The 26,295-nt window shown below is 38.6% G+C and overlaps 1 protein-coding gene across 9 annotated transcripts in view; it reads left to right on the top strand.

Moving 5' to 3' along the window:
* Positions 1-26,295, top strand: part of PHF14 (PHD finger protein 14) — a 175,027-nt gene that overhangs the window by 87,378 nt on the left and 61,354 nt on the right. For 7 of the 9 annotated variants that reach the window (XR_008597838.1, XR_008597839.1, XM_054991576.1 and 4 more), the window contains one exon: positions 19,924-20,041. Coding sequence is in view for 6 of the 9 variants with exons in the window: in XM_054991576.1 (XP_054847551.1) it covers positions 19,924-20,041 (118 nt within the window). In the remaining 3 variants the exon portion in view is untranslated. Of the gene's footprint in view, positions 1-6,181; positions 6,330-10,592; positions 11,923-19,923; positions 20,042-26,295 lie in introns of those variants that run through there. The other 2 variants (XR_008597840.1, XM_054991577.1) reach the window with 2 other exon arrangements.

Below are 26,295 nucleotides of genomic sequence, written 5' to 3'. Positions count from 1 at the left end.
AGGAGACATGGTACTCTGAAAGGTCACTGCTTGCCACAAGGATTTTTTTTTAATGGAGAGCAAAAGCACAATCCACTTCCCATTAATAAATAAAGTGCAGAGGTATATCTACATTTTAAAATCATACTCTCTAAAATATAGGAGCCTGGCCTGGATGGTCTATGTAGCCTGAACTCATCACACCTTGGAAGCTAAGTAGGATCAGATGGGAGGCCACCAAGAAAGGCCACAGTTGCTACACAGAAGCAGGCAATGGCAAAGCACCTCTGAATGCCCCTAGCCTTGAAAGCATTATGGGGTGGCCATAAGTCAGTTGTGACTTGACGGCACACAGATGCACAAAATGTGGGGAGAAAAGAAAATGTTCCACAGTGTAAAACAAAACTCTTCTCTTAAGAATTGATGGCACTTGCATATTTTGTTTGCAGAAAAATTTAACTTCATTGAATGTGCCATTCATTTTGGATAATGCACAGTGTTCTAAGAACTTGTTTCACTCTGTCCTGAATGGGTTGTACCAAGACTAGATTGTGCGTGATGTGCCGTGTAGTAAACCTATAGAGACATTTGGTCTTTTCTGTAGAGTAGTACTTCTGTAAGGGCTACAGTGCCTATCCCCCAGCAACTGTGGTTTGAAATAACAGTGGCCTTCAGACCAATAGTGGTTTCACTAATGATAGTCTAACCCTTGAAAGCACTTTATCTACTAACTAACATGAAGTGGTAGAGAAATGATCTATTGTTCATAAAGTGAATGTAAAACTGTCTTCAGCAGGCATATATCCCATTCTTATTCTTTTGAGTTTTGTCTAGAGTTCTTACCTTTCCTTGGTAAGGGATGATTGGTGCCTTATTGGTGATTTTTGAAAATTAAAAGTGTGGGTGAAACTTGAAACACATTTGTGCCTTTGGCATTTATTCTGATTGTGTACAACAGGATTCTTTTGTGGACATAGGTCAGTGTCATGGGGGCAATGTTCTCAGTTTGTTCTCAGTAGAAGGGTATCTGAACTTAAAGTGGATGCTGGGAATGTGAAACTTGCTACCAACCAGGTAGTTGGTAGGAATGTGAAACTTGTCTCTGGTAAAGATTTGACTAAAGGGGTTACTCAGCTTAGGATACATTCTCAAACATTAGATTTTTGTAGGGTTGATACAAAGGGCAATTTCTGCCCAACTCTTCAAAATTAATCTTTCTATTTAATCATGGTTGTTTGTATTTAACCCGAGATGTTTCTGCCGCAGATGTCAATGATGTTTGGTATATGATGTCTGTTCGCTGGAAATGTTTGTTCTTGTTGCACTGGCAGTTGGAAAGTAGTTATATTTCTACTGGTGTGGACATGTGCATCTGCAGCCGAATAGGGACACTATTATTTTGGTTAGGTTTCTTATCTAGAACTTTGGGAGATATAAAGCAATATAAATATCTAGAAATGATATAATAAAAACTCCATAAATATTAAGGATATGTTCAGATAAGATGCATTTTAATGTAATATAACAGAATGTAAATTGAGCTAATGGAGATTCTTAGCAATGCAAGTATAAATGTATCACCCAAATTGTTGTTTGGAATAGTGTAAGCAGAAATGTCCTAGCTTTACCTTTGTTGACAGCTACTACATCCAAACATGCTTCCCAGCAGTATCTGTGCTGGACAATAACATCACTGTGTGTCTGGCAAAGGCCAGTTCGGCAGTTGGCACTTTCACCCACAGGCTTTGGAATGAGTGCAGGCTGCGGGTTAGATTTCAAATAACAGGGAAAAAACCTACTGTCAATCTTCCTTCTTTGTTATGACTATGATACTTGGAAATTTTTCCATTAGCATTGTAAGGAGTTTGGAAGGCTTCAGTCTTTGCTATCACATATCTGTTTTTTTTAAATTAAATAGCAAAACAAAGATTTTGGAAAGTTTTCGGCTCCCTAACATCAAAATCATAGGATCTAATTCTCTTGGTTCAGATACGGACACAGCAATAGTCTTCAACCTTTTGAGACCCAGGATCTCCCTATATTCTTCATATGGCATGATGGAACCACTGAGTTCACAGTCACATGACAGGAAGAGGAGGACCCAGAGCTATGATGTAACTGGTGTCAATGCCAAGACCATGGGCACCAAGCCCAAGAGAAGAGGAAACACAAGCCAAGATTCAGGATTTGGTTCACTGTTTTGTAGCCAGTTAGCACATTTTCAGTAGTGAAAGTTCATAGAAAATAAGCTAGTAGAATGGTCTTCAGTAAAGATACAAATTTATTTAAAACAAAAAATTACAACATATATGCATGAGCTCAACATATAGTATGACAAGCTGTAGAAGCTCACAGAGAAAAGGCAGAGGATGGTATAAAGAAGTTACAGGAACTTATGTTGCATATAGTGCGAACCAGAAAATAGCCAGACAAATGTGTAAAAGATCTAATAAAAATACTGCAGGAAAGACAGTTACATGGCTGTTGGTCCCTATATGTGACAGATGACAGTTCAGGAGAAAAGCTGCAGTCCACCCAAAGTCACAGAGCCCATGTGGGAGCTGTCAGAAATTGATCTGAACAATTATAAAAAATGAGAAAAAGACATTTCCATGACAAAGCTATAGAACTAAAGAAAGCAAGTCTGACACTTGTCAGGATAAATTTCCGCCTTCACCACTACTACATCTTATTGATGAAGATGTCAGAGGAGGGTTTTTTCCCTTTGCAAGAGATCAGCAGTGGCTTAACCAGTGAACCTAAAATTGTGAAACTTAAATATCCAGTCTTCACAGAAGATGGATCAAGTTCCAAATGTGTCTGAAATGAAGGCAGAATCACTCCCATTCCTCCCTCTACAGAGTCGTGTAAAACTGTCTAGAAAAGAAAAGCAACTTTTTCATAAAGGTTCATATACATGAACCTAGCTGAACAAGAATGTACAAGTCTTCTCTGAGGGCAAGCAGAATTAATTCAGAGGCAAGACAAGGCCCATACAAAAGGGTGGTGGAATGGCATTCAGCTTGTTACAGATATGCAGTGAGTAACTTCCGTGCAAAAGATTATTGCATTATATATTGATTCACATTGTAAGCTTAAATCCATTTGAAAGAGGAGTCATGGAGTGGTTAAGGCTCTCTGCAAATGCTAGAAAGAATCAAGAACCATGTGGAGGGCATTATGGTTTAGGCAGCATTCTGATACTTTATTCAAATATAGTTTTTGCAGTCTCAGTGCAAAAAACAAAGGAATTTTTTTTTAGGATGAAGTCTGTGCCAAATTACCTTTTGTTAATAAATGGTGGCATCTCTTGATTAAATTAATGTCATTGATTCAGCGCATACTCTAATTTTCCAAATTGAGAGTGGATATGGGCTCTCTTCTGTTGTACAGACTGACTGGAGTAATTCACCCTCACTTCCTTTCCATAACCATAACCATGGTTTTCATCACCTTTTCCATAACCATGGTTTTCATCATTTAGAACCCCATTTCAAAATGAGTTTTCAGTCCCTTGTTTATATTAATCGGGGAGAAGCCATGGTTTAGTAATAGAGCATCTGCTTGGTATGCAGAAGGTCCCAGGTCCAGTCCTCAACATCTCCAGTTAAAAAGATCAGGTAGTGGGTGATGTGTAAGACTTCTGTCTGAGATCTGGGAGATCTACTGTCAGGCTGAGCAGAGAATACTGGACCAATGGTCTGATTCAGTATAAAACAGCTTTATATGCCCATATATAATCTCAGTTTGTCAATACACATGAAAAATCATGATAAATACTTGGAAAGGTAGAGGGAGCAGATCCAGACAGCCGATGGGGGTAGGATAGTGAGTAACACTCCTCATCTGTTCACTATGTGTAAAAGTTGAGTAGCATGCAGAGCCATTTTGACTTAATTATGTGCCAGCACTAGTAGTGAATCTGTCCTGCTGTATCACTACTGCTAACTGGAATCGGTGATTGCAGACATATTGGCCAAGATCCAAAGTGAAGTGGAGTTGGCTTTTGCAGAGCCAGGTTGACGGTGCTCATGGACCCAACCTTGATGCTTGAAAAGAAGGCTGGCATAGTGTCCATTGGCCAAGTATCATCTGTACCTGGTTCACCAACATTCTCCTTTCATAAACTCAGTCCTGATCTGATCACGCTGACATATGATTTTTAATTTTGTGGTTAGCTTACGGTAATGTGTTCTGCATAGGGTTGCCATTGAAGACAACCTGGAACTTGCAGTTGGTTCAGATTGTGGCAGTTCAATTATTGTCAAGGCTAGCTGATGGGAACATACTTCACCCCTCTTAAAACAGCTACTGCGGCTGCCAGTTGGTTTCAGAGTCCAATTCAGGGTACTGGTTATGATGTATCAAACTGTCTCCTCCCATAAGTTCCTATGCACCAACTATTGTCTTCAGGCTTCCACCTACTAGTTGTTTCCCCATCCCCACTTAAGGTAGCTGGCCTTGCATCTACCAGAGCCTGTGCCTTTTCCACTGTAGCACCCACTTTGTGCAGTAGGATCTGTGAAGAGCACCATTGTTAGAAATCTTCAAGAGGCGTTACATGGCTAGTTTTTTCTTCAGGGCTTTTAACGAGGTACAGAGTGTATAGGCATCTTTTGGGGGTAAGGAATATCTGATGTTTTCTTCCGTTGGTTTTAAATTGCAATGCTTTAACTGTGACTTGTAAGCTGTACTGAGCTACAAGGAAAACCAGGATATAAGAATTTTAATAAATAATAGGTCTTAGCTAGAGAAAGGCTTGTCCAGTTTTATGGATGTGATGATTTCAGGTGAAGGGACCGTTCCAAACTTACTCCAATTTTCCCTCTGCACTTTGTCTGTACTCCCCCTTTCTGATTTTGCCATCCTACCTATTGATCACTTTCTCCACATCTACTTTTTCTCCTGCCTTACTCATCACCCACTGTTATCACTTATTTTGTACCAGCTGTTTCTTTCCATATGAAGGCACAGGAAGGCTGTGGTTCAGTAGTAGAACACCTGCATAAGGTTTCAGGTTCAATCCACAGCTTCTCCAATTAAAAGGATCAAGTAGGAGGTGATATGAAAGACCTTTGCCTGAGACTCTGGAAAACTTATGCCAGCCAGAATAGACCATTCAGATCTTGATAGACCAGTGGTCTATGTGTATATAAGGCAACTTTATGTATTCATATGATTTAGATTATGCACTGAAAGTTACCTCTGTGTGACCTGTAGGTGTGTGCAGTGGGGAAATATTTGGTTTTCCCACTTCGGGTTTACCCGAAGCTGGAAAATGATCCAGAATAACCCAAAACCCGGGTTGTCAGAAATCGCTTCTGTATGCTTCGTAATGATTTGGAGCATACCAAAGTGAGGTTCCCACCTCCCCCCTGAAAACCCCCTCCCCCAACCCCTCTTACCTTCCGAAGGCCAGAGCAGGCTTTCTGCTGCCGCCACCGCGGCCAGCACAGTGGTGGGGAAGGCTGCAGTCAGTGCATCTGCCGCCTGCGCCACTACTTTGGCCTCTGTGGCGGCCAGCAGGGCAGCAGTGAACGCCGGCACCTGCACTGCCTGCACTGCCACTTCGGCATCTGCGGCAGCCGGCAGGGCAGCAGTGAATGCCAGCGCCTGTGCCACCTGTCGCAAAGTGGTAGCAAACGCCAGCGCCTGTGCCACCAGAAGGATGCCCCAGGTAAGTGGAGTGGTGGTGGGAGGGCGGGCATCCTTTAAAAAGGCCCCGAAGCTTCCTGAAGCAATCCGAATTGCTTCAGGAAGCTTTGATTCGGTATTTCTGAATCAGGGCCCAGTTCAGGGTTTTTTTTTCCAAACCAGGAACCCAAAGCGCACACCCCTAGGGATTGGTATGTGGGCAAGTCTTCCTTTAAGAAAGAGGATTGGGCTGTGTCAGCGATCTTAACATATTCAGATCTAAGGTCTGTCTTTTAATAATATGAGACCCGCTTTTTTAACTATACCTAACTTCCTGGTTTTCTTTCCAAGGCAGTCAGATGTAAGGGAGAACAGGGCTCCGGTACTTTTAATAGTTGCATAGAAGAGGGCATTTTGGTAGATGCAGCTGTTGTCATACAAAGATGAGAAAAGTTGTGCTTGCTAAAATTTCCCTTTCTATACAACTGTTAGAAGTACTGGAGCATGTCTTCTTTTGCCTTTGGTCATTCTCTCTTGGTCTTTTCTTTGTCTTGTTTTGTTTTTTAAGGTGGTGATGCCACTGCAGCGACCGTCGTTAGGTCAGGGTGCAACCTACTTGTGGGTCCTGAACCAATGAGCTATATGGTCTTTTTGATCCCTTCCAGCTTATGATTGTTAATGCCTTCTTCTATTTAAAGCATTCATCCAGCTTAATGGTAGGTAGTACACATTATTTTAAATATCACAAGATAATAGATTTGCCAACAGCTGGATAGGTTATGGCTCGACATAAAATCAACAATACTGTTTAAAGAATTTTCCCCAGCTTCGCTGAGAAAACTATTGTATGAAAAGCTACTATGGATGCTATTGGACAGTTTAAATGAGCAGGAAAAAAAATCTGAAAATCTAAGTTTCCAAAAACAAACCAGCAAATTAAAAACTTTCTTTTGTCTTCCTCATAAACATTGGACAATAAATAACAGACTTTCTTACCTCCACCCCAATGTATTAATTTAATCTCCATGGAAAATCTAATGCCAGTGATCATTAATTTGTAGTGGAGACATGTTGCATGTTATAAACACTGTATTCAAGTTTCTTGCAGTTGGAGCAGTGCAGGTCTACAAACAGCAAATATAAAGTTAGTGTTAGGGGCCTTTCTAGATGGCAAGAAAACTTGTAGGTATCTTTTAGAAGGAAAGAGTGCACATGTCTTGCAGGCCAGATGCATAACTTCCTATATAGACGTAGAATTTCTCAATTTTTTTCTCTTAAAGAATGCAAGTCCTCCAGTGCTTTACATGCAATCAAAAAGGGAATTTTTAAAAAATGCACCAGATTGATGCATTGGGGAGGGATGTATGTAGCACTGCTACTCAGCCCATTTTGTATTTTACATGGTTAGTTCTTTTTAAAAAAATGTCTGGAAAGATTGTGGTACTACACATCAGAGTCCAGTTCTGATAGTGTCACATCCATGATACTAGAACTTTCCTGGAGATTAATCATAGAACTGCTAATTTGAAAATTGCTATTATGTATACTTTGTGATGTTAGTAAGAACTAGGAAAGAGCTTGGCTGTTCTGGATCTCAGTTGTTTCTTATCTGCCTACAACACGTGGATGAAACATAGTAGGCATTCAAATGTACAAAATGACACAACAAAAGATATCTAGAGGAGGATGTAAGAAGGAACCAAAGAGAGCTAGTTGAAATCCAAATCTTTGACTATCTGTGACTTTGTGATGTTGTGTTTCTCACACTTAAAAATGTCATTGCAGAATATATGGCTCTTATTGCTAAAAAGGTTTCTAGCATTAGTAGTATGTGTCTGTTGTTTAAAAGTCATCACTTACTCACAGAGCTAAGAATTTTATATTGCCACATAGCCTCATATTTGATGAGATAGTACTAAAAAAAATCATTGTTTTTTCTTGGGTTTTGTTAATTTAAGATGTAATCCATCATCATTCTAATTTGACTAGCTATAAGTAGACATTCAGCTGAAACTCCCTACAGTAAAACAGGGCAATGCAGAGATCATTGCTGCTGAATCCAGATCCCTCTTTCATCCTCTTTAAAAGTTAGCACAGTGATGTCTCCCTTGTGTTCATTCTAACTGAAAGGAAATGCACAAGGAGTCGGTATCGAATGGTAATGTTCTCTGGAAGAGCACATTGAAGCTCAGTGAAGAAAGCATGGTAAATAAAATGGATTTAGTTATGTGCAAGAGAAAGTACATCAATCAGTAACCTGCATTTCAAGTGACTGGTCATTTCCTAGAACAGATTTCTCTTGTCAATTTACCCATTGTTGTCAACATTGAAAAGACCTTGGTGTCACAAGGTCTTTTTTTTAAAAGTTATCTGAATTTCATGTAAAATATAACATATATTGACTGAGACATCTATGGGTCTTCAAAGCAGCTGATTACAAAAGTAAAATAGCCTATATTGATTTTATTGTGTAATTTGCATTTTAAATTATGTAGATTAAGGCCCAAATGTAAAATTAAACATAAATTAAGTTTACACTCATTTGTCAATTTATCAGATCATCAAACAATGCTTCATCTTTTTCCATTACTGATTGGCAGATCTGATGTAATATTACATTCCTCCTTCTGTTGCAAGTTTTATATTCTTAGGTGTGGCTGTTTTAGCAATTTTTTTCTTCATGCATATGCATCTGTTTTTTTAAAAAAAAATACGCTGCTTGGATGTGGAATTCCAGCACACACTTTATCCTTTGCTGTTTTGTCTTTCTTTCATAAGATTTTTGTTTGAGTTTATGATTTCTTAAATTTAAAATAACCAATGAGTTTCCATCAGAAAGTTTCAGAGTTTATTAAGGAGTCTGTTCACATGATGGCTTTGCAAAGTAAAGATGGGATAAGAAAAATTCATTTGATTTGGGTATACAAATTGTTTCATGCTATCATCCACTGAAACGTGGCAATATCTTTTGTGTTTCCTTTGACTCTGAAGTATGATACCTACTGTAAGACTCTTCTCTCAGTCTTGCTAGATTAAAAGTAAAATATGTAAGTGCCTTTTATTTTCCCTTTGTTAGAAATTTCTGCATTAAAGCAACAGGTGCAACTGTCAGCCTGACAGCACACCTCATGGTCATATTGGTTTGTCACAAAATCTAATCAGAGAGTATAGTTTCTTAAAAGTTGTCCTGCAGTGGTTATATTTAAATAAACATAATAAAATTAAGTGGGAGAAGACCCATTTGGTTGTGTGTGTATGATTTGACATATAAAAGCAGAACTTTCCCTTGAAAAACCTCAATAGTCCCAACTTGCTTAGATAAAAATTCCAGAAATTTTGATGCCACAGGGAGAAAAAAAAAATGTTTTTCTGTCTTGGGAGAGGGGGATTTGGGGGAAATTAAATATATGCAGTATGTTTTTCTAATCAAAACTAAGTTTATTTTACTGCTTTAACAGCATAAAATACACAAATTATAATGTAGCGTACCAAATTGTACCATTTGACATACATTTATGGGATTTAGAAGTATATATGTATCAATATCTACAAACAAAATTGTGATAATATGCAATACTTGAGATCTACAGATTGCAGCATTATGCTAGCTTAGCACGTTTTTGCAATCAGAAAGTCAGAAAAATAGAATTTTAAAATAAAAAATAATAATATTGTAAACAAAAGCAAGTATTGTTTGAACCAAGAATCACAAAGTTACAATAGGACTAGAAGCATATTTGGATTTCAAGTTAAACTTTAACAATTGAAAACATTGAATTCTTCATTGGTGTATCATTATAATGCACATTATAACATACTTGTTGATTTCATTTTTACCTTATTTGTAGACATAATTAGTACCATTTAACCAATGAACACTAAAAACATTTTGTAAATGCTTACAGTATACCCAGCAATTATTATGCTGTAGATAGTCTTTCATAAAATCTTTAAATAATAACTTGTCTTAAGGTAGGTAGCCATTTTGGTCGCATAGAACAATGGGATTTGAATCCAGTGGTGCCTTAGAGACCAATAAGATTTTTAGTGTGTAAGCTTTTGAAAGTCAAATCCTCCCTTCTTCAGATATAGGCTTGTATCTGAAGAAGGGAGCTTTGTCTCTTGAAAGGCTATATGCTAAAAATCTTGTTGGTCTCTAAGGTGTTACTGAACTCACATATAATCTGTCTTAAAAAGCATTCATCTCTGTCTATAAGACAAATATTACATAGTTTTTTATCAAAGCTCCTCACAATGTCTAGTTTTTCAGGGACGGGGGATTTCCTAAGGAATTTGTTTCCTAAGGATTTTTTTTCCTGAGCCTTCACATCTCTATACTTGCTTCAAAAGAAGCCAGGTAGCCTATTTAAAAATATTTTTGTGTCATAATGTTTTTGTTCTTAATCAATACTTGCTATTCATGATTGTTCAGAATATGAATATGCCATGTAGATAAGAATATGAGAAGTGTGTATGTTTGTATAATCATGCCTGCTATGTATTTACTTTTACTTCATTTATATCTTTCCTTACTCCCCAGTTGAGACCCACAGTGACTTACCTTGTTTTCCTCTCCATTTTTATCCTCACAACAAACTTGTGAGGTAGCTTAGGCTGTGTATGTGTGATTGGTCCAGGATCACCCAGTGAGTCTTTATGGCAGAGTGGCAGTCCAAACTTGGGTCTCTCAGATCCTTGTCTAGCACTCTAAACACTGTCCCATACTGAGTCTGTGGCCAAAAGCGCAATGTTTCTCCACTTTGTGCACCTAAATGGCACTTCCTTTTTTATGAAGCTCAGTGAAAAAAGGAAAATGGATGCTACTTGAAAGATACTATACCCTTAGAAATGTGACACTAATCCTAAATTGTCACTTTTCAGTTGGAATCGATGATGTTGAAATGTTTCATAAGACAGGAGAATTGCTAAGAATGGTAAATGTTAATCTTTTTTTTTCTTCTTATCACTTTACTGTGTAGATACTCTTCCTGAGACACTACTCTGCCACAACTCATCTTCGGAGGCAGTCCTGGAAACTTCTTTTATAAATGTGTTTTTTAAAAAACTGTGGATAAAACTTTCAATAGAATACATACTTGATGAAATCATTATATTATCCTGTCTGTATTGTTAGTTGTGATAAAAAATAGAGTTTACTTGCTAGGTCTTGTAGAATGTAACCAATTGGTATGTTACTTGGACTGACAAGGCAGTTAATTTACTAGATATTTTCTTTACGCTAATCAGGCACATTTGATATGTGCATTGCTGGAAAATGCTGGATAAATGTCTTGTCAGAATTGTTCTGTTAAGTAATTTTGTCTCCCGTTGTGATTCCTTGGCAAATGATGATATACAGTACTTGGACTCACTGAAGAGTGACAGGAGCCTATGGGACTTCATACTTTATATGATACTGAATGGAAAAAGCAATGCTTTGTCATTTGTTGGCTGTTCTGCTTTCTCTGCCTCTTAATAAGCATATTCCTATATAAAATAATGTGTTGTGTAGTTACATGTAAAGGGCTTCTTTTCTGTAAAAATGTCAAGTGCAGAGCAATGAGATGTGTAACACATTTTACACTTTCTCATAACAAAACAATAGTTTGATACAGAGGAAGAGATTTTGTCCGTATTAGTCTGATCAAATTGGTTTCATTTCAGAATTCACTGAGTGAACAAAAAACACATTTTTTCGCTAGTTAAATGGTTGTGATAGAAGAAAGCACAAACCCTGTGAGACGGACTGGGGTTGTGTTCTGGGTGTTCCAATTGTTGCTTTCTTCCCAAATAAGTAACACTTCTTGCGGTGTTCTGGGGAAATAAAAAGTTGACTATCTGCCATTGCCAAGCAAAGGTTGTTCATTAACCTTTTATTTCAACAGCAAAAGTCTATTACATACTTATTTAATTTTGCTGTGTTTGAAAGCAGTTTGTTTCCATGCATTTATGCCTGTATCACTGGACTATATATGCTGCAGTTCATCCAACATATATACACACGTGGAGGGTCTTTGCTTTTACTGCTAAAGAGGAAAGATACTGTATTCTGAACTGAAAGGTAATTTGGCTTTTCAGCATTGAAAGAAACTCCAAGGAAACTCTCCCTGCAGACACCTATATCTTTGTTGGTATTAGAAGTTCTTGATATATGACAGTAAGGTAATATCTTGAAGTATTTTGCAAGGTATATTTTTTCCTGTTTTAAAAGATGCTCCATACCCACAGAGTAAGACATGAAAGCTGTATAACAACAAATGATCAATCAGTGTATTGAAATGGTCATGGCTAAGAGGTTATATTATACAATATTTGGATTGTTCAATAAAATAACTTGATTTCATCAGTAATATTGTTTGAAACAGGCATTTTTGTCAATACAGTGACACTCAGATGAACTTGGGATTTAACTGTGCACAGGATCAGTTGAAAAGAGGTTAAATGCATCAATGGTTTGGTAACCTCATGTAAATGTTGGTATACCTAAAGTTAATTATGCTTTAAGAATTGTGTATTTTTACATTATTGATTTTAAACCTTTTTAATAGAGATAACAGAATTCATACATTATGCCCCTTTAATTTAGACTTTACCTGTGCACTATTAAGTAATAGGTATTCCTTTTTTATAGCAGAAAGTTATTAATGAATATCTCATTAGTATTTGCCAATGACAGACTTCAAGAAAAAAATCATGAAAAATAAATTATTTTGTCTTGTATGTTTTGATCTAGCAGTTGTGTGTGTGTGCATGGAGTTTGCCTGCCAGTATTGATTTTGTGTGTTTTACTTTATATTCTCTTGAAAAGAGCTTGATACTGTTTTTGTAAATTGTGTTCCCACAAAGGGATGAAGTGAATGGCATGTAGAATTCTCCTGGGTGGGGGGTGGGGATGAAGCAATAAATAGGTTGGCTTACATATTAATTTTGTTCTGTATTTGATAAGCTATTCATTTAGTGCTCTTCTAATTACATATCCTTCACTATTCATTTGTTTTTCTCTTTGAGAAGCTGTCTTCACAATTATTGTGACAACAGATATTTCAGTATTGAAGGAGTATAAGATGCAATCATTTTCATGTCTGCTTCTAGACAGTGCAGTATTGCAAAGGACGATGTTTCAGCTGTATGTAGTGATGTTTGCATACTTTCTCCATGTAATGGCCTGGCTCATTTGAAAACAGCTATCTTTTGTGATGTAATGCAAGTTGCTGCTACTTCATTTCACAGATTAAATTACAGTTTCTTGTACCAAAGGAACTAGACTACAGGTCTAGTAGTGAATGTTCTATAAGAGGTGTTGATTCTGAGTTCCTGGTTGTCTGTGTGTGGTGTATAAATTACACACACACACCCCAATTTAATTCAAGTGACCAAACTTGGGGGAAGAAACATAACAGTCAAGGATACAAAAAAGTATGTTAAGATGAAGTATTATACTTAGTGCTTGCTTAACACCATGGCTTTGTATATATGATGTGATGACACTCTGGCCTGTGTCTGAATTAGAGCTTGCAAAAATAATTAAGTGGGTCACAGTGGTTTGTTTGAAAATGGGTGTTAAACTTGAAGAAGCTTGAATCTGTAATGAAATGGTTGAACTCCATCTCTTGTATCCAAATTGCAGGGGTAACATAATTAAGAAATACTATACTTGTCAAATGTCAAGTTGTAAGCTCAGTTTAGATTTATTTTCAGTGCCAGCTTTAAACCTGAATTAAAATGTAAAAATTGTGCATACTCATATGCCACTGCTCCTAGTTGGAGACATGAAACGGTATCCCTTCTGAGATCTGCTGCCCAAAGCATCTGCTTTTATTTGCTCCACAAGCCTGGTTGTGTCTGTCAACCTAATAGGGGTGTAAAATTCTAAGTTTGACCATTTAGAAGTTTAAAAGGTTCCCAGTCAGGTATTCCAATACCGGAAAGTGTAGTCATCTGCTTCAAGCTCTTTCAGTCTCATATATCTCATCATAAAGTCATTGTAATGTGTGGCGCTCCAGCAGGTATTCAAACCTTATTTGTAGGGTTTTTTAAAAAAAATTGTATCTTTTGAGAAAGACTCAGTAGGCAGTGTTAAGTGGTGCATAATTGAGAAAGAAGAGTTCTGCTGGTTTTGAAGCAGTAAAGACTTTAAAGAGTATATTTATTAATAAACTTTTTTAGGTAATTACTTTTACAACTAAAAATGTTTCAGCCTGTCTTGTGATTGCAAAATATTTTTTTTAATTCTTTGGAGCTTTGATGTTTACAATTAGCTGCAATGATTTACAAATCTATAAAGCTTAGGCACATTTTTCTTCATTGCTTCATTTAGACAAGCCCAGCCCCCCCTCCCCCCACATGTTCATTCTAAGACTTCTGCAGGCCAGCTGATAAGACTCCCTCCTGCACAGGTAAGCGCGATGTAATGAAATTGGACGGGTGCGCTAGACTTTGTAAATAGAATGAGATTGACCCCCAGCCATTATCTCATTTATCTGATTTACATTGTAAAATCAGGATCTACAGTATTGATTAGAGCATAATTAGCTAATTATGAACAGGAAAATACAGAGTTATGTGGGATTTGAACACAGCAGGCTGAAGTGCTGAAAGATTTCCAAGGGCATGAGCAGATGGAGATCACTTTAATAAAGAATAAAACAGACGTGTTTCAGGTGTGGAAGTCTCTAATAAACTTCTCTTGCTGTGTAGAGATATTTGACCTCAATATGTATTTTTGTTTGTGAAAAGTATTTTCTGTCAGCTGCTAATTTTTCTTTGTTTTAGTTTAACATCTTGATCTAGTAGCTACTATCATTGGACCTTTTCACCATTCTTCATTATTCAAAAGCTGGAATTTACTTAGTTGGCTGTCTGGCCTAGAGAACAGAAGTGATTTACTTTTGGTCACAGTGCTATGATGTGTTCAGTTTTACTGTGTGTTTCATATGTGCATGACTCATTTTTATGATTAGAAGCAGAGAGAACTTAAATCAAGCAGCCTTACCCTGACACTTAGTACATCAAACATGCTTAGAATGAGACATGCGAATTGTTACCCTAACAGTAATGCTAGTGCCAGTTATGGTAGCACCTGGAATCTCTGTAAGGGTGGCAGCCCAGTTCGGATAATCGGCTTCAGAAGGTTTGGATCCAGGATTTCTGCTTCTTGAGGATTTTCTAGTCAGAAAAGATAACAGGCTTGTCAAAGCCCCAGTTGACCTGTGGAATGCCGAGAGAACTGTCCTAGAGTGCCCTGTCCCCTTCTTTGGAGGTTGAAATAACCCTTGTATAGCAGAGAGATTGGGGCAGTGAAACAGGCCAGCAGACGGTTAGTGTGCAAGTAAAGGGAAATTCGAAGTGCGTGAAACAAATGGAGGCTAGAGTGCAATATTGAGCCTGTATTGTGGTGGTTATGGCAGCAAAGCAGGCTCATGTCTCTGCTATCTTTGTATCAATGCAGTGTTTTCCAGCTGAGTTTTTCTGGGTTATGAAGAGGCTCCTATCTCAGGATGAGGATATCTGACAGTGTAGACCCAGAAAATGTACAGCCTCACTGTGATTTTTCTACTACATTTTCTACCACAGATAAAATTGCTTATATCTTCCATGACATAGATGACATGGTTAGTTCACTTCAGATCAATCTCAGAAGTATAGTCTGGTTCTAGGTTTACAGATGGTTTTCAGTTAGTGAGGCCTGATGAAATGAATAGACTTCCAAGGTCTGCCCGGCCATGCTTACATTTGACCCTTGCCCCTCATGGCTGATAGTATGAAGCTGGTGCAAGTTGTCCAGGTGGGTCTGAGAAATAATAATCACTTCTCTGCACTGAAAGCCGGTGTGGTATAATGACTAAAGAAGTGGACTAGGAACTGGACTAAAAAGTAAAATAAAATAAAAAGGTATTGTTCCAAGCATTCTGAAACCCCTCCTGAAGAAGGTATTCCTGGAATCAAACTAATTAGCACCTAGTAGCCAACATACCATTCTTGAATAATGTGCTTAAGTGGTTAGTGGGTTACACTGCTTCAGGTGGTCTTTCCAGAGACTATCTAGACTTAGTCTGTTTGGATTTAGGCCTACGTTTGGGAAGAAGCATCAATGACTATCTTCACTGGAGAATATCAGGGGGATTGCATCCCTGTTGATTCTCCTGGATACCAGAGACTATGGTATCCTTCTGGAGAGACTGGTTGTTGTTGTTTTAGTTGTTTGTCATTATTAATTTATAGTTTGCCTTTCTTGCTAAGATCCAGTGGGGATTAACCAGTGCAAGGGGTTGAGGGGCTATCATGTTTTGGCAGTTCCACTCTTACCTGGCTTTCTGGTTCCAGAAAGTGGTGTGATAGACTGCTGTTCATCCCCACAGCATTTATACTATGAAGTTCCAGAGGGGCACATCTTGTTCTCCATCCTGCTTTAACATCTGCATGAACCTGCTGGGAGAGTTCATCTGTGGATTTGGAGCAAGTCTCCACCAGTAAGCAGATGACATCCAGCTCTCTTTCTCCCTGACAACAATGTTGGGTGAATCTATGGAAGTCTTGAACAAATCCCTAAAGAATTTAACAGGATGGATGAGGACCAGTAAACTAAAGCTTCTAGATGCTGTTGGTCCATGATAAAGCCACCCGAGGAATGAAGAGTCAGTATTTCCTGGAGGTGTTACACTTTCCCTTAGGACCATGTTCTAAGTTTGAGGGTGCTACTGTATCCTAACCTACAGTTGAAGGATCAAGTGTCCTCTGTGGCATGTGATGCTTTCTATCAGTTTTAATTGGTGCCCCAGCTATAGCTGTTCCTCAGAAGACATGCCATGGTGACCCATGTTTTGATCACATCCAGTTTAAATTACTGTGATGTTCTTTATGCGAGGCTTCCCTTGCAAATGTTCAGAAATTTCATCCAGTCCAATATACCACAGCCAGGCTACTGTCAGTGACTAGACTAAGAGATCATATCACCCCTATGCATAGGCTGCCTGTTTGTTTCCCAGCACAGTGTAAAGTGCTGGTTTTTACAACCCCGTTGGCTTGGGTTAGGGTAGCTGAAGGACTGCCTCATCCTGTACTGTCCAACCAATCAATCAGTTAATGTCCTCTTACAGTGCCTCCCCCCAACCTGGCACTTACTTATAGACATCAAGCCAAAACACATATCTTTACTTCGGCTTTTACTGAAAGGCTCCATCTTTTTAGTGGAACTTTTTGTGACCACTTTTTGAGGGCTGTTTGATAATTACCATGTTGGACTTTTGAATATCGATTTATGACCTTAATATAGGCCATTTTTATGGTTACAGAAATATTCAAAGTTAACCTGCAAGCAACACAGTAGCTTGGTTTCACAAACAGATATTGCAACTGTGGTCTGAGTGTTAAAGTCCCCTGTTCAAGCACCGAGTCATTACTGACCCATGAGGGGGACGTCGCATCACATTGTTTTCTTGGCAGACTTTTTACGGGGTGGTTTGCCATTGCCTTCTCCAGTCATCTACATTTTATCCCCAGGAAACTGGGTACTCATTTTACTGACTTCAGAAGGATGGAAGGCTGAGTCAACCTTGAGCCGGCTACCTGAACAGCCAGGATCGAACTCAGGTCGTGAGCAGAGCTCAGGCTGCAGTACTGCAGCTTACCACTCTGCGCTACGGGGCTCCTTGTGGTCTGGATGTTATTGAATCTGTAACCCATGTTTTATTCAAATGTCCCTGGCACAACAAAGTGAGACAGACATAGATCAAATCCCTGACATTATACTGTACAGAGTTAATATCAGGTATTTTAGTTCCTAAATTGCTAACAGACTCAAGAGTAGAAAATTTATTCATTTTAGCCAGATTTTTAGTTTAGGCTATGAGAATTCAGGCAACTTATAAATAATCAGCCTTTTTGTAGTTTATGGACTAGCTTTCTCTGGCCTGAATTCTTCTTTTCTTCCTCATATTCTCAGTTACTACTTAAGACTTATAGTTCAGAAGAGTAAAGTAAGAAAGAAAGAAGCAATTTGGTTTATTCATTTATTATTTATTCATTCATTTACAAGGCTCGTGGTGAAGTAGCTGGTGTGCTACCTCCTCTTATGCATGTAGCTAAGTAAAAGGGTTCAGGCACTCCACAATTTTACACAATCCTTCACCTACATGTATGCCTTAAAACTGTTTGCAGATTTTTCATACTGGATTGGATCTCTCTGGTTTTACACAATAGGTCAAACATTGCTAAAATAATGTGATAACATGCTGCTATGCTTTGAATATAAATTTCCTGCTTCTCTTAACAAACATGAATTCTTTTTCCATCTTTTGGTGTCTTTATCTCATATATTACTGCTAAGCCTAAACGATATTGCCAAGTTTTTTACCAAAATATTTTTTTAATATTTTTATGCCACTGTTTTATTTTATTGATTATGTTGATTGTTTGATTGCTGTTATTGTGTCTTTGCCACTGGCATTGTTTGGACAAACGGCTACCAAACTTATTTAAATAAAATACTGCTAGTATTTCAATCAGTTTCAGCTTTTCTAACCTTTGTTCTTCAGCTGTAAAAGTTATTGGGAATGAATATAGAGTGGTGGGGCACTTTTGGGGAAAAGTTGCTTGAGACTTAATAAATGATTTTTTGATCAGCCACCATTGGTTGGAATAACAAATAAGTCAACGTGGGAAATGAACGTCTTGCTAGTCCTGTAGGATATAGCTTGATTCTCTTGACTCACCTGAGGTATTTGCTTGATGGTCAACTTTTTCAGTACCATTTTATTAGAACAGTTCCCTCAAATGGATGGGTAATCTGAATAATCTCATAATGAGGATTAGTAAAAAGGAAGAAGCAAAGAAAATAAAGGCTAATAATTTTCGTCCTTTTTATGGTGGCAACTGCAAGTCAAAAGCTCCCTTCTGAATTATTCTCATTTTGAAGAAATAATTGTTACTCCTGCCATTTTCTACCATAAAGAGTAAGTTTGGAGAGGAAAATGTCCCAATTCTTTTTTTTTAGATAAAGCTATGTGCTTCTGCTAAAGCATCTTCTTTTTAGATAGATAGTCTCTACCATAAATTTCTTATTATAATTCAATTAAAATATTTAAACAGTGTTATCTCAGCGGTATAAAATGAAATTCACATTTAAAAACATTCCTTCTTACAGTATTAAGCTTTATATTGATTTAGCTGTTTCCTTTATATGAAGAAATCAGACTAAATTTGTTTTGAAAAGGCATGCTCATTAATTCATAAAAATAGGATATATGCAAATGAAGTGAAAACAGTGGTTTGTAAGAAATGTCTCTCAATGTGGTGTAAAATTATTCATCCTGTTGGGCATGTTCTTGTTCTGTTCTGTATTATGTAAATACTTCTTTGGACTAACCTCTGCATGTTGAGTTGAAGTAAGCCCAACTGTTCCCAAGGACAAGAGCACAGGACTGCAGTCTATAATTTTTTAAAAAGGAAATGCTTGTTCACTGGCAGGAAGGCTATCTTCTGTAAGAATTTCTAGTATAGGAATAGTAGCATAGAAATTATCAAGTCTTATCTAAAAAAAACCCAACATCACAATAAATTTTAAGAATTACATTTCTGCTAATAGTTTTTCAAAAAAATTGAGACATTTATATAATATTTGGTTGTAAAAATAAGCAAATATGAGGTAAGCAAGAGTTATCAACTATCTAATGGAAATCCTGCAAGCCCTTATACCTGTCTCCTGAGGCCCACGTAGGCTGGGCTACAAAATAAGCAAATTTCTTCTACTTAATTCAGAGGAGGGGTCCTATTGTAGTCATAGTAGTTTTGCATGCTCAGGACTGCCTGTTTTGCTTATATTTAAAATGCTGTATTGCCACAAAGCAGTTGAAATTTAACTATATCTTCCGCAAAGTTTAACATCATTATAAAAATTGTATCAAAATTTAATAAATAACACTTCTATTAAACATTGAAGTCTGTTGACACAGAGTTTCCAGCGTGCAGTTGAAGCTTCCTCACCTACCCAGGCATCTCTTTTGCATATATATTCTACTGGAAAATGTAGCTGTTATTGGAAGACTTCATGTACAACGGACAAGCAGTTGTGCACAGCTGCCATTATGTAATATTTTAACAGAAATATGTGTATGGTGTTTGAATGTTCAAGTTGACTAAAATGGCTGACAGCTTTATTTTATGGCCAACCAGACTTTCAGAATGTTCCCATTGTGTTTATGTCCCTGATTGTATTTTATATTGTGAACATATTTGAAGCAAAGACTTCTGAAAATGTTGTATATAATTGGCTTGACATTGAATACTGAAGAAAAATATCTATTTTTGATGCAGGTGTGATGAGTGCAGGCTCTGCTATCATTTTGGTTGTTTGGACCCTCCCTTGAAAAAGTCGCCCAAACAAACTGGCTATGGGTGGATTTGTCAAGAGTGTGATTCTACATCCTCCAAAGTAAGTTCATGAATCTTATGCAAGTGCAAAACATTTAGAAAATATTTCACAGCTGTTGTTCTAAATTGCATGTGAACACAGTGTTAAAAAATCTATTCTGTTGCTGCTAAATATTACTGTGAAAGTATCTAACTTATGCTAATAGCCATACTATTAGTTGGTTTTGTTTAATATTCCTGAAAATATTTTGCTTCTTTTTTTTTTAACTAGCCCAAGATTTCTTTGAAAGTTTTGGTGACACATTTAACTGCAGAAAGTTTTACACTTTTTAAAGTTTAGTAGTAAGTGTTTCTGGAAATATATATACTGAATTGTTTGAAGTTGCTTAGCCATTTTACCTTAAAAAGCCCATCTTCTGCATGTTTTACAATGAAATCCTAAGCAGAGTTACTCTAGTTTAAACCCATTGATTTCAATGGGCTTAGACTGGAGTAACTCTTCTTAGGATTTCACTGTTAGTTTAGTAAAAAACCAGATTAACTGTAATCTGTAAAGACACTTAACAAGATGTCAAACTTAATTGAAACATAAGATGAATGTCACTTGCTATCACTGGCTGTGCTTGAGATCTTTCAATGAACTTATTTGTAAAGATTTTATGTCTTGGCTTTGTTAGTGTAATAATGTTGGTGAAACAGTCTGTTTTTAGAAACAGACAACCTCACTGTCCAATATACTGTTTAAATATTTTATTTTCTAAACTTCTTTAGTAGCTATGGACATCCCAAAATCATAAGGTAAATTGTGAGTTTTACATTGCATTTTTACTTTCCAAACTGGAGAATGCGGTGTGCTGCAATATCAGTTATTAATCAAACCAGTCTTCTATAAACACTGACTGGTGTAGCTTGGACCCCTGAGTACATCTTAGCACCATTTTGAGGCAACGTTCAGTATTGGTATGAATTAAAATTGATGATGAATTCCTGAGAGCCCCTTCAAGTAACACGGCTTTTCTGTTCCATGAATTAAAATGGCCGGTTAGTCATTGAAGATTTCTTACCAACAGCATTACTTCTTGATGATAACTATAAATTTGAGGCGTGATATAATCTTAGGTTGCATTGTTTTCAGCATGGGCAAATTTAATGGCATCTGAATAAGCAAATGGTACCCAAAATATTGTCTTATGAGGCCTCCTTGTGGCTCTTTCACGTCACTGTTTGTCACTTGTTTGCTTTCATTTGAAAACAGCTTATGCTCTTTTGTGTTGCCAGAATTCAAGATAAGCACCGCACTGCGTACCTCTTTGCTTTTAGTGACAGTTTTATGAAAGTGACTACTTGTTTTAAAATCAAGCCTTTTGAAACATTTATGCACAGTGTACATTTAATTTGTTACAGGATTCTATGCGTTTTGCAGACTTTGGCTCAGTCCAGGGAGTGCTGTTATCACATTCAGATAAATTGGGGGCTGGGGAGGAATCAAAGGGTTGTATGAGATATACATCAGTGGGAATTCTGCATCCAGCAATCAGATGTAGCTGTCAGTGGGTGGGAGAATCCTCTACAATCTAATAACTGTGCTAATCTAGCCCCCAAAGGTACTGTCAGCATAGCATCATACAGGCAACTTTCCGCTTTTCTTGTACTTTTCTAGATCATGGCCTTAAACTTACTTGTGCATGCACACACACTTTCTTTCTCCTTGACTAGAGTACATTGGGAACAGTGCCCAGAAATCTGCACTGACTGCTGTTCTCTGAATCTCAGAGTTGGGTTGCCACACTTTCTGCTACTTTTATCCATTGAATCCAATTTATGTTATGAAGCAGCAGTTTACATATACAAGAAATGAAATAGCATTATGTCTTTGGTACTTGACTAGTGGAGAAATCAGAGTTCGAAAGCACCATTTCCAAAGGCAAATTAATAAGGAAAAGTAAATGTATTCTCCTTTGTTCAAACACTAACCTAATGGTACCGTTTGTTAATTTAAATTAATACTGACAATGAATAGTGTTGTTCCCAAGTGATTTATGAATGTACATTTATGTAGTCCTTGTTCATGTTGCTTGTTCAAGCCAAGGTTGACAATTACCAGAGGCAATCCTGCAAGTTAGCTCTCGCATATTAACCTATAACCAAAAGGGCAATTGTATTTCTCTAATCCTAATAGCAGTCTTTGTATAACTTGCCTTCATAATGGAAATATCAAATATTAGTGTCTCAAACATTGTTGCTTGCATGCTGAGTGATAAACTTAATGTGATTTTCCCTAATAAGTACAAACACTTTTATATAGATATTAAAACATTGTATCCCATTGATGCAGTCTACTTATATTTTGTTTATAATACACCATGCAACTCTCCTGCAATCTTGTCAAACTATTTCCTCGTCTGTGTAACATATTCCCATATTACCCCAGCTGTCAAATAATGACAGTGACTTTGATTCAGGGCACGAGGGCAGCTTCTTCTCTGCTAGTAATAGTGTCACTTTTATGGAATGGGTGATACTTACCACAAAGGTCTGACAGGCTTTCTCATCTCAACAACATAGAAAAAAGTTTTTATGCCATTTAAAAAAACCAAAAATAGTTTTTTCTGTAGGCCAGCATCCTTCCTATCAAAATATGACCGCTTTGTTTTTAGTAGTGCTCACTTTAATGTCCTAAAATAGAAAAAAAAATAACAAAATTTGGGAATTCTGACATTGAGTCATACTTCACTTCAACAATGAATTGTTTTATCTTCACAAGCAATAGTTGTCAGATGTGCATACATGTTTATACATGATTGAAGAGCTGCTCTGGGTGATGCACATATGGGTATCTGAACAAGTTGGTTGCATCTGGGAACACCCTTTTAAAACAGTGTCAAGAATTGGAGAGAATGTCTCACCTTAAATGCATATATATCACTGGCCAAGGAGAGAACCAATGTGTTGTATAGTGGTTAGAGCAAAGGACTGAAATCTGGGAGATTCAAGTTCAACTCTCACTCTGCCGTAAAGCTCCCTGAGTGACCTTAGGTACACAATCTTAACGTAACTTGTCTCACAAGATTATTGTGAGTGTAAAATGGAGGAGGGGAGACCAATATATGCCATCCTGAGCTCATTTGAACAAAACAAAGGATTTTAAAATGTACTAAATAAACAAACATGTAGACAAGATATACCCCCTCCCCACCCCAGTTTCTAACCATGCTTTAAAAGCAATTCTCCCTAGATTAGTCAGCAAGGCTGACCTCCTGTATGTGCAGTCAATATATTACAAAAGAGTTTGTATACATGATGTGGAAGAGTGAGGTGAGAGAATGGGATACTAGATGGTAGTACTGCTGATGTGCCTAAATTCCCTTCATTGAACATTGCATGTGATTTGATTAAACAACCCCCCTTCCAAAATACGTTGTCTTTGCCCAATACCATCCCCAAGTGTTAATTGTGATGGACAATCACCCAAGAGCTATTGAAACACAAGAAATTAACTGTTGAAACAACAAGTACATACACATAAAAATGACTTCCTGGCTCCATCAGTTAGCAGCCAGTTAAGGTGCTCACTAGGACTGTGCATGGGTGGGGAGATTCGGTATTCCCGCTTCAGGTAAAACCAATTTGGAATACCCCCAAGCCGCTTTGGATTCGGGGTTCGGGAATCGTTTCGGTATGCTCCGTGACGATTCGGAGCATACTGAAGCAAGGGGGGAACTCCCCACCACCACCCACCACCCTCTCTGGGGCAACCCCTCTACCCCCCCACCCCCCTGGGGAGACCCCTCCACCCCTCCACCCCCACCCAACCCTGGGGAGACCGCTCCTACCCCCACCCACTTACCTGGTGGCGGGTGGGTCATCAGCTGGGCGGCGGGCCACCACGGCTGCTACCGTGGCGGCGGTGGCGGCAGCACAAGGCAGCGCGGCCTGGAGCCAGCCGGCTCCTTTGCCAGTGCCCCGCTGCCGCCTGAGCCTGCGGGGTGGTGGGGAAGGCTGGAACCGCCTCCTCCGGCCTTTCCTGCCCCTCCAATGGCCACAGCGCCAGTGGCGCGGCGGCCATTGGAGGGGCAGGAAGGGCTTTCTCCGCCTCCTCCGGCACTTCTTGCCCCTCAAATGGCCGCCGCACCACCGGCACGCTGTGGCCGTTTGAGGGGCAGGAAGGGCCAGGGGCGGCGGCTCTGGCCCCCACCACCCCGCAGGCTCGGGCGGTGGCGCAGCGGCGGCAGAGGAGCTGGCCCAGAGCCACCGCAAGGTAGATGGGGGAGAGGTGGGGATTGATGTTTAAAGGGCCCCGCCGCTACTTGCAAGCAGTGGTGGGACCCTTTAAACAAGCCCCAAAGCTTTCCGGAGCATTTCCGAATGCTTCGGAAAGCTTTGCTTCGGTATTCTGAAGCAGGGCCAGCATGCTGGCCCCACTTTGGGAATACTGAAGCTTGCCGAATCGGGTCCGCTTCGGGTATCTTTGCCCGAAGCAAAACCCAAACAGCACAGCCCAAGTGCTCACCAAAGGATAATGTCAAAATCTCTTGGACTGAATATCATGGGTGGCAGGAAGGAAGAAATGGAGGCAAAAACAGTGTTGTAACTTCACCTGGATCTTGGTGCCTTCATAAACCTCAGCAGCAGATTGCAATAGAGAGTGTCCCTCTAGAGCACCATTTCTAGTCCTGCCCTCCATAAATGAGTTGGCTGGCTAGAAAGCAGTGCATTATGCAGCAAATGACAACCCTATCACCATGAAACTGCACTACCAACAATATTAGTGTCTTTTCACTTCGGCCTTGAGCACAAAGGAATGTTCCTACCATTCAGGAAACTGTGTGATTCTGGACATACAAATGCTTCACTTGGCTGATGCCTCATGCAACATTTTATTCTCATTGATCTTAGGGAAGCAATAATGAAGGATCTAATGTGGCCTGAATGGCACTAATTCATTATCCATATTGATATAACATGTTTAATTGGATTCCCACCAAATGGAATGTGTATCGTAAGCATAAAGATTAAATTCATATGATCTTTTAAAAGTCTTTTTAAAATAGTATGTGTTTTAAATCTTTTTCATTCTTATATTTTCTGTTTTAGAAGAACTTTGGCATTGCTGACTTGCTGCATTTTATTCCATTCTGTAAATCTAAAAACTGAGAGATGTGTTGACTATCTATATAGTCAAAACATGCAGAAAAGCAAAAGCAGTCAAAAGTTGTGCAAGTTGATTCACAGGCAGTCGCTGCCATTATATGCACTGTGCATGATTATGGATTTGAATTGTAAATCTCTTTGAAACCTAATCTGGCTGAAAAGTGAAGGTATCCTGTGTAATAAAAATTTTGCGAAATATTTAAAAAGTAGAATATTTGGAGGCTTGTTGAAAAATAATGCAATCAAATTGTTAGGTATGTGTAGTTTCATCATATTCAAAATAAACTATATACCAGAGAGAAGGAAGCGTTTTCTGAATGCAATTGCTTATTCACACTATATGTAACATCTGATATCTGAGAACAGAAATTGGGATGTTTTCCTTACAAAAAAAAGCAGCTGTGGGGACTAACTCTCTCCCACTGCCATTTCCTAGAAAAAATCATTTGCTGCACGATTTTCCATTATCAGTCTTGGTATGGGAGAAAAACTGGCATCCGTATCATACTTGTCTTTTTCTCCTGCTTCTGCAGCTAGTATCAGCTGTTGCGGGGGGGGCAGGTTTCTGTTAGGCTGTAGATCATAACCCAGTGCTAGGTTCCTGATCCAAATCAGGCCTTTTTGCAGCTACTTTTCAACATGAATGAAAATATCTGGGGTAGATCATCCCACTCAATGAAGTACTTTTCATATAACTTCCATATTCCCACAGGCAATACCATATTCTTCATAGAATCATAGAGTTGTAAGGGGCCATACAGACCATCTAGTCCAACCCCCTGCCCAGTGCATGATCAGCCTAAAGCATCTCTGACAAATATTCCTCCAGCCTCTTCTTGAAAACTGCCAGTGAGGGGGAGCTCACCACCTCCCTAGGCAGCTGATTCCACTTTTGAACTACTCTGACCGTGAAAAAGTTTTTCCTAATATCCACCCGGTACCTTTGTGCATGTAATTTAAGCCCATTGCTTCAGGTCCTACCCTCTGCTGCCAACTGGAACAGCTCCTTGCCCTCCTCCAAATGACAGCCTTTCAAATACTTAAAGAGAGCAATCATGTCCCCCCTCAATCTCCTCTTCTCCAGATTAAACATTCCCAAGGCCCTCAGCCTTTCCTCGTAGGGCTCAGTCTCCAGACCCCAGATCATCCTCGTCACTCTCCTTT

Source organism: Eublepharis macularius, chromosome 11, assembly GCF_028583425.1.
Source record: "Eublepharis macularius isolate TG4126 chromosome 11, MPM_Emac_v1.0, whole genome shotgun sequence".
NCBI lineage: Eukaryota > Metazoa > Chordata > Lepidosauria > Squamata > Eublepharidae > Eublepharis > Eublepharis macularius.
Note: the sequence above shows the minus strand (reverse complement) of the source record. Positions and strands in the feature narration are given on the sequence as shown.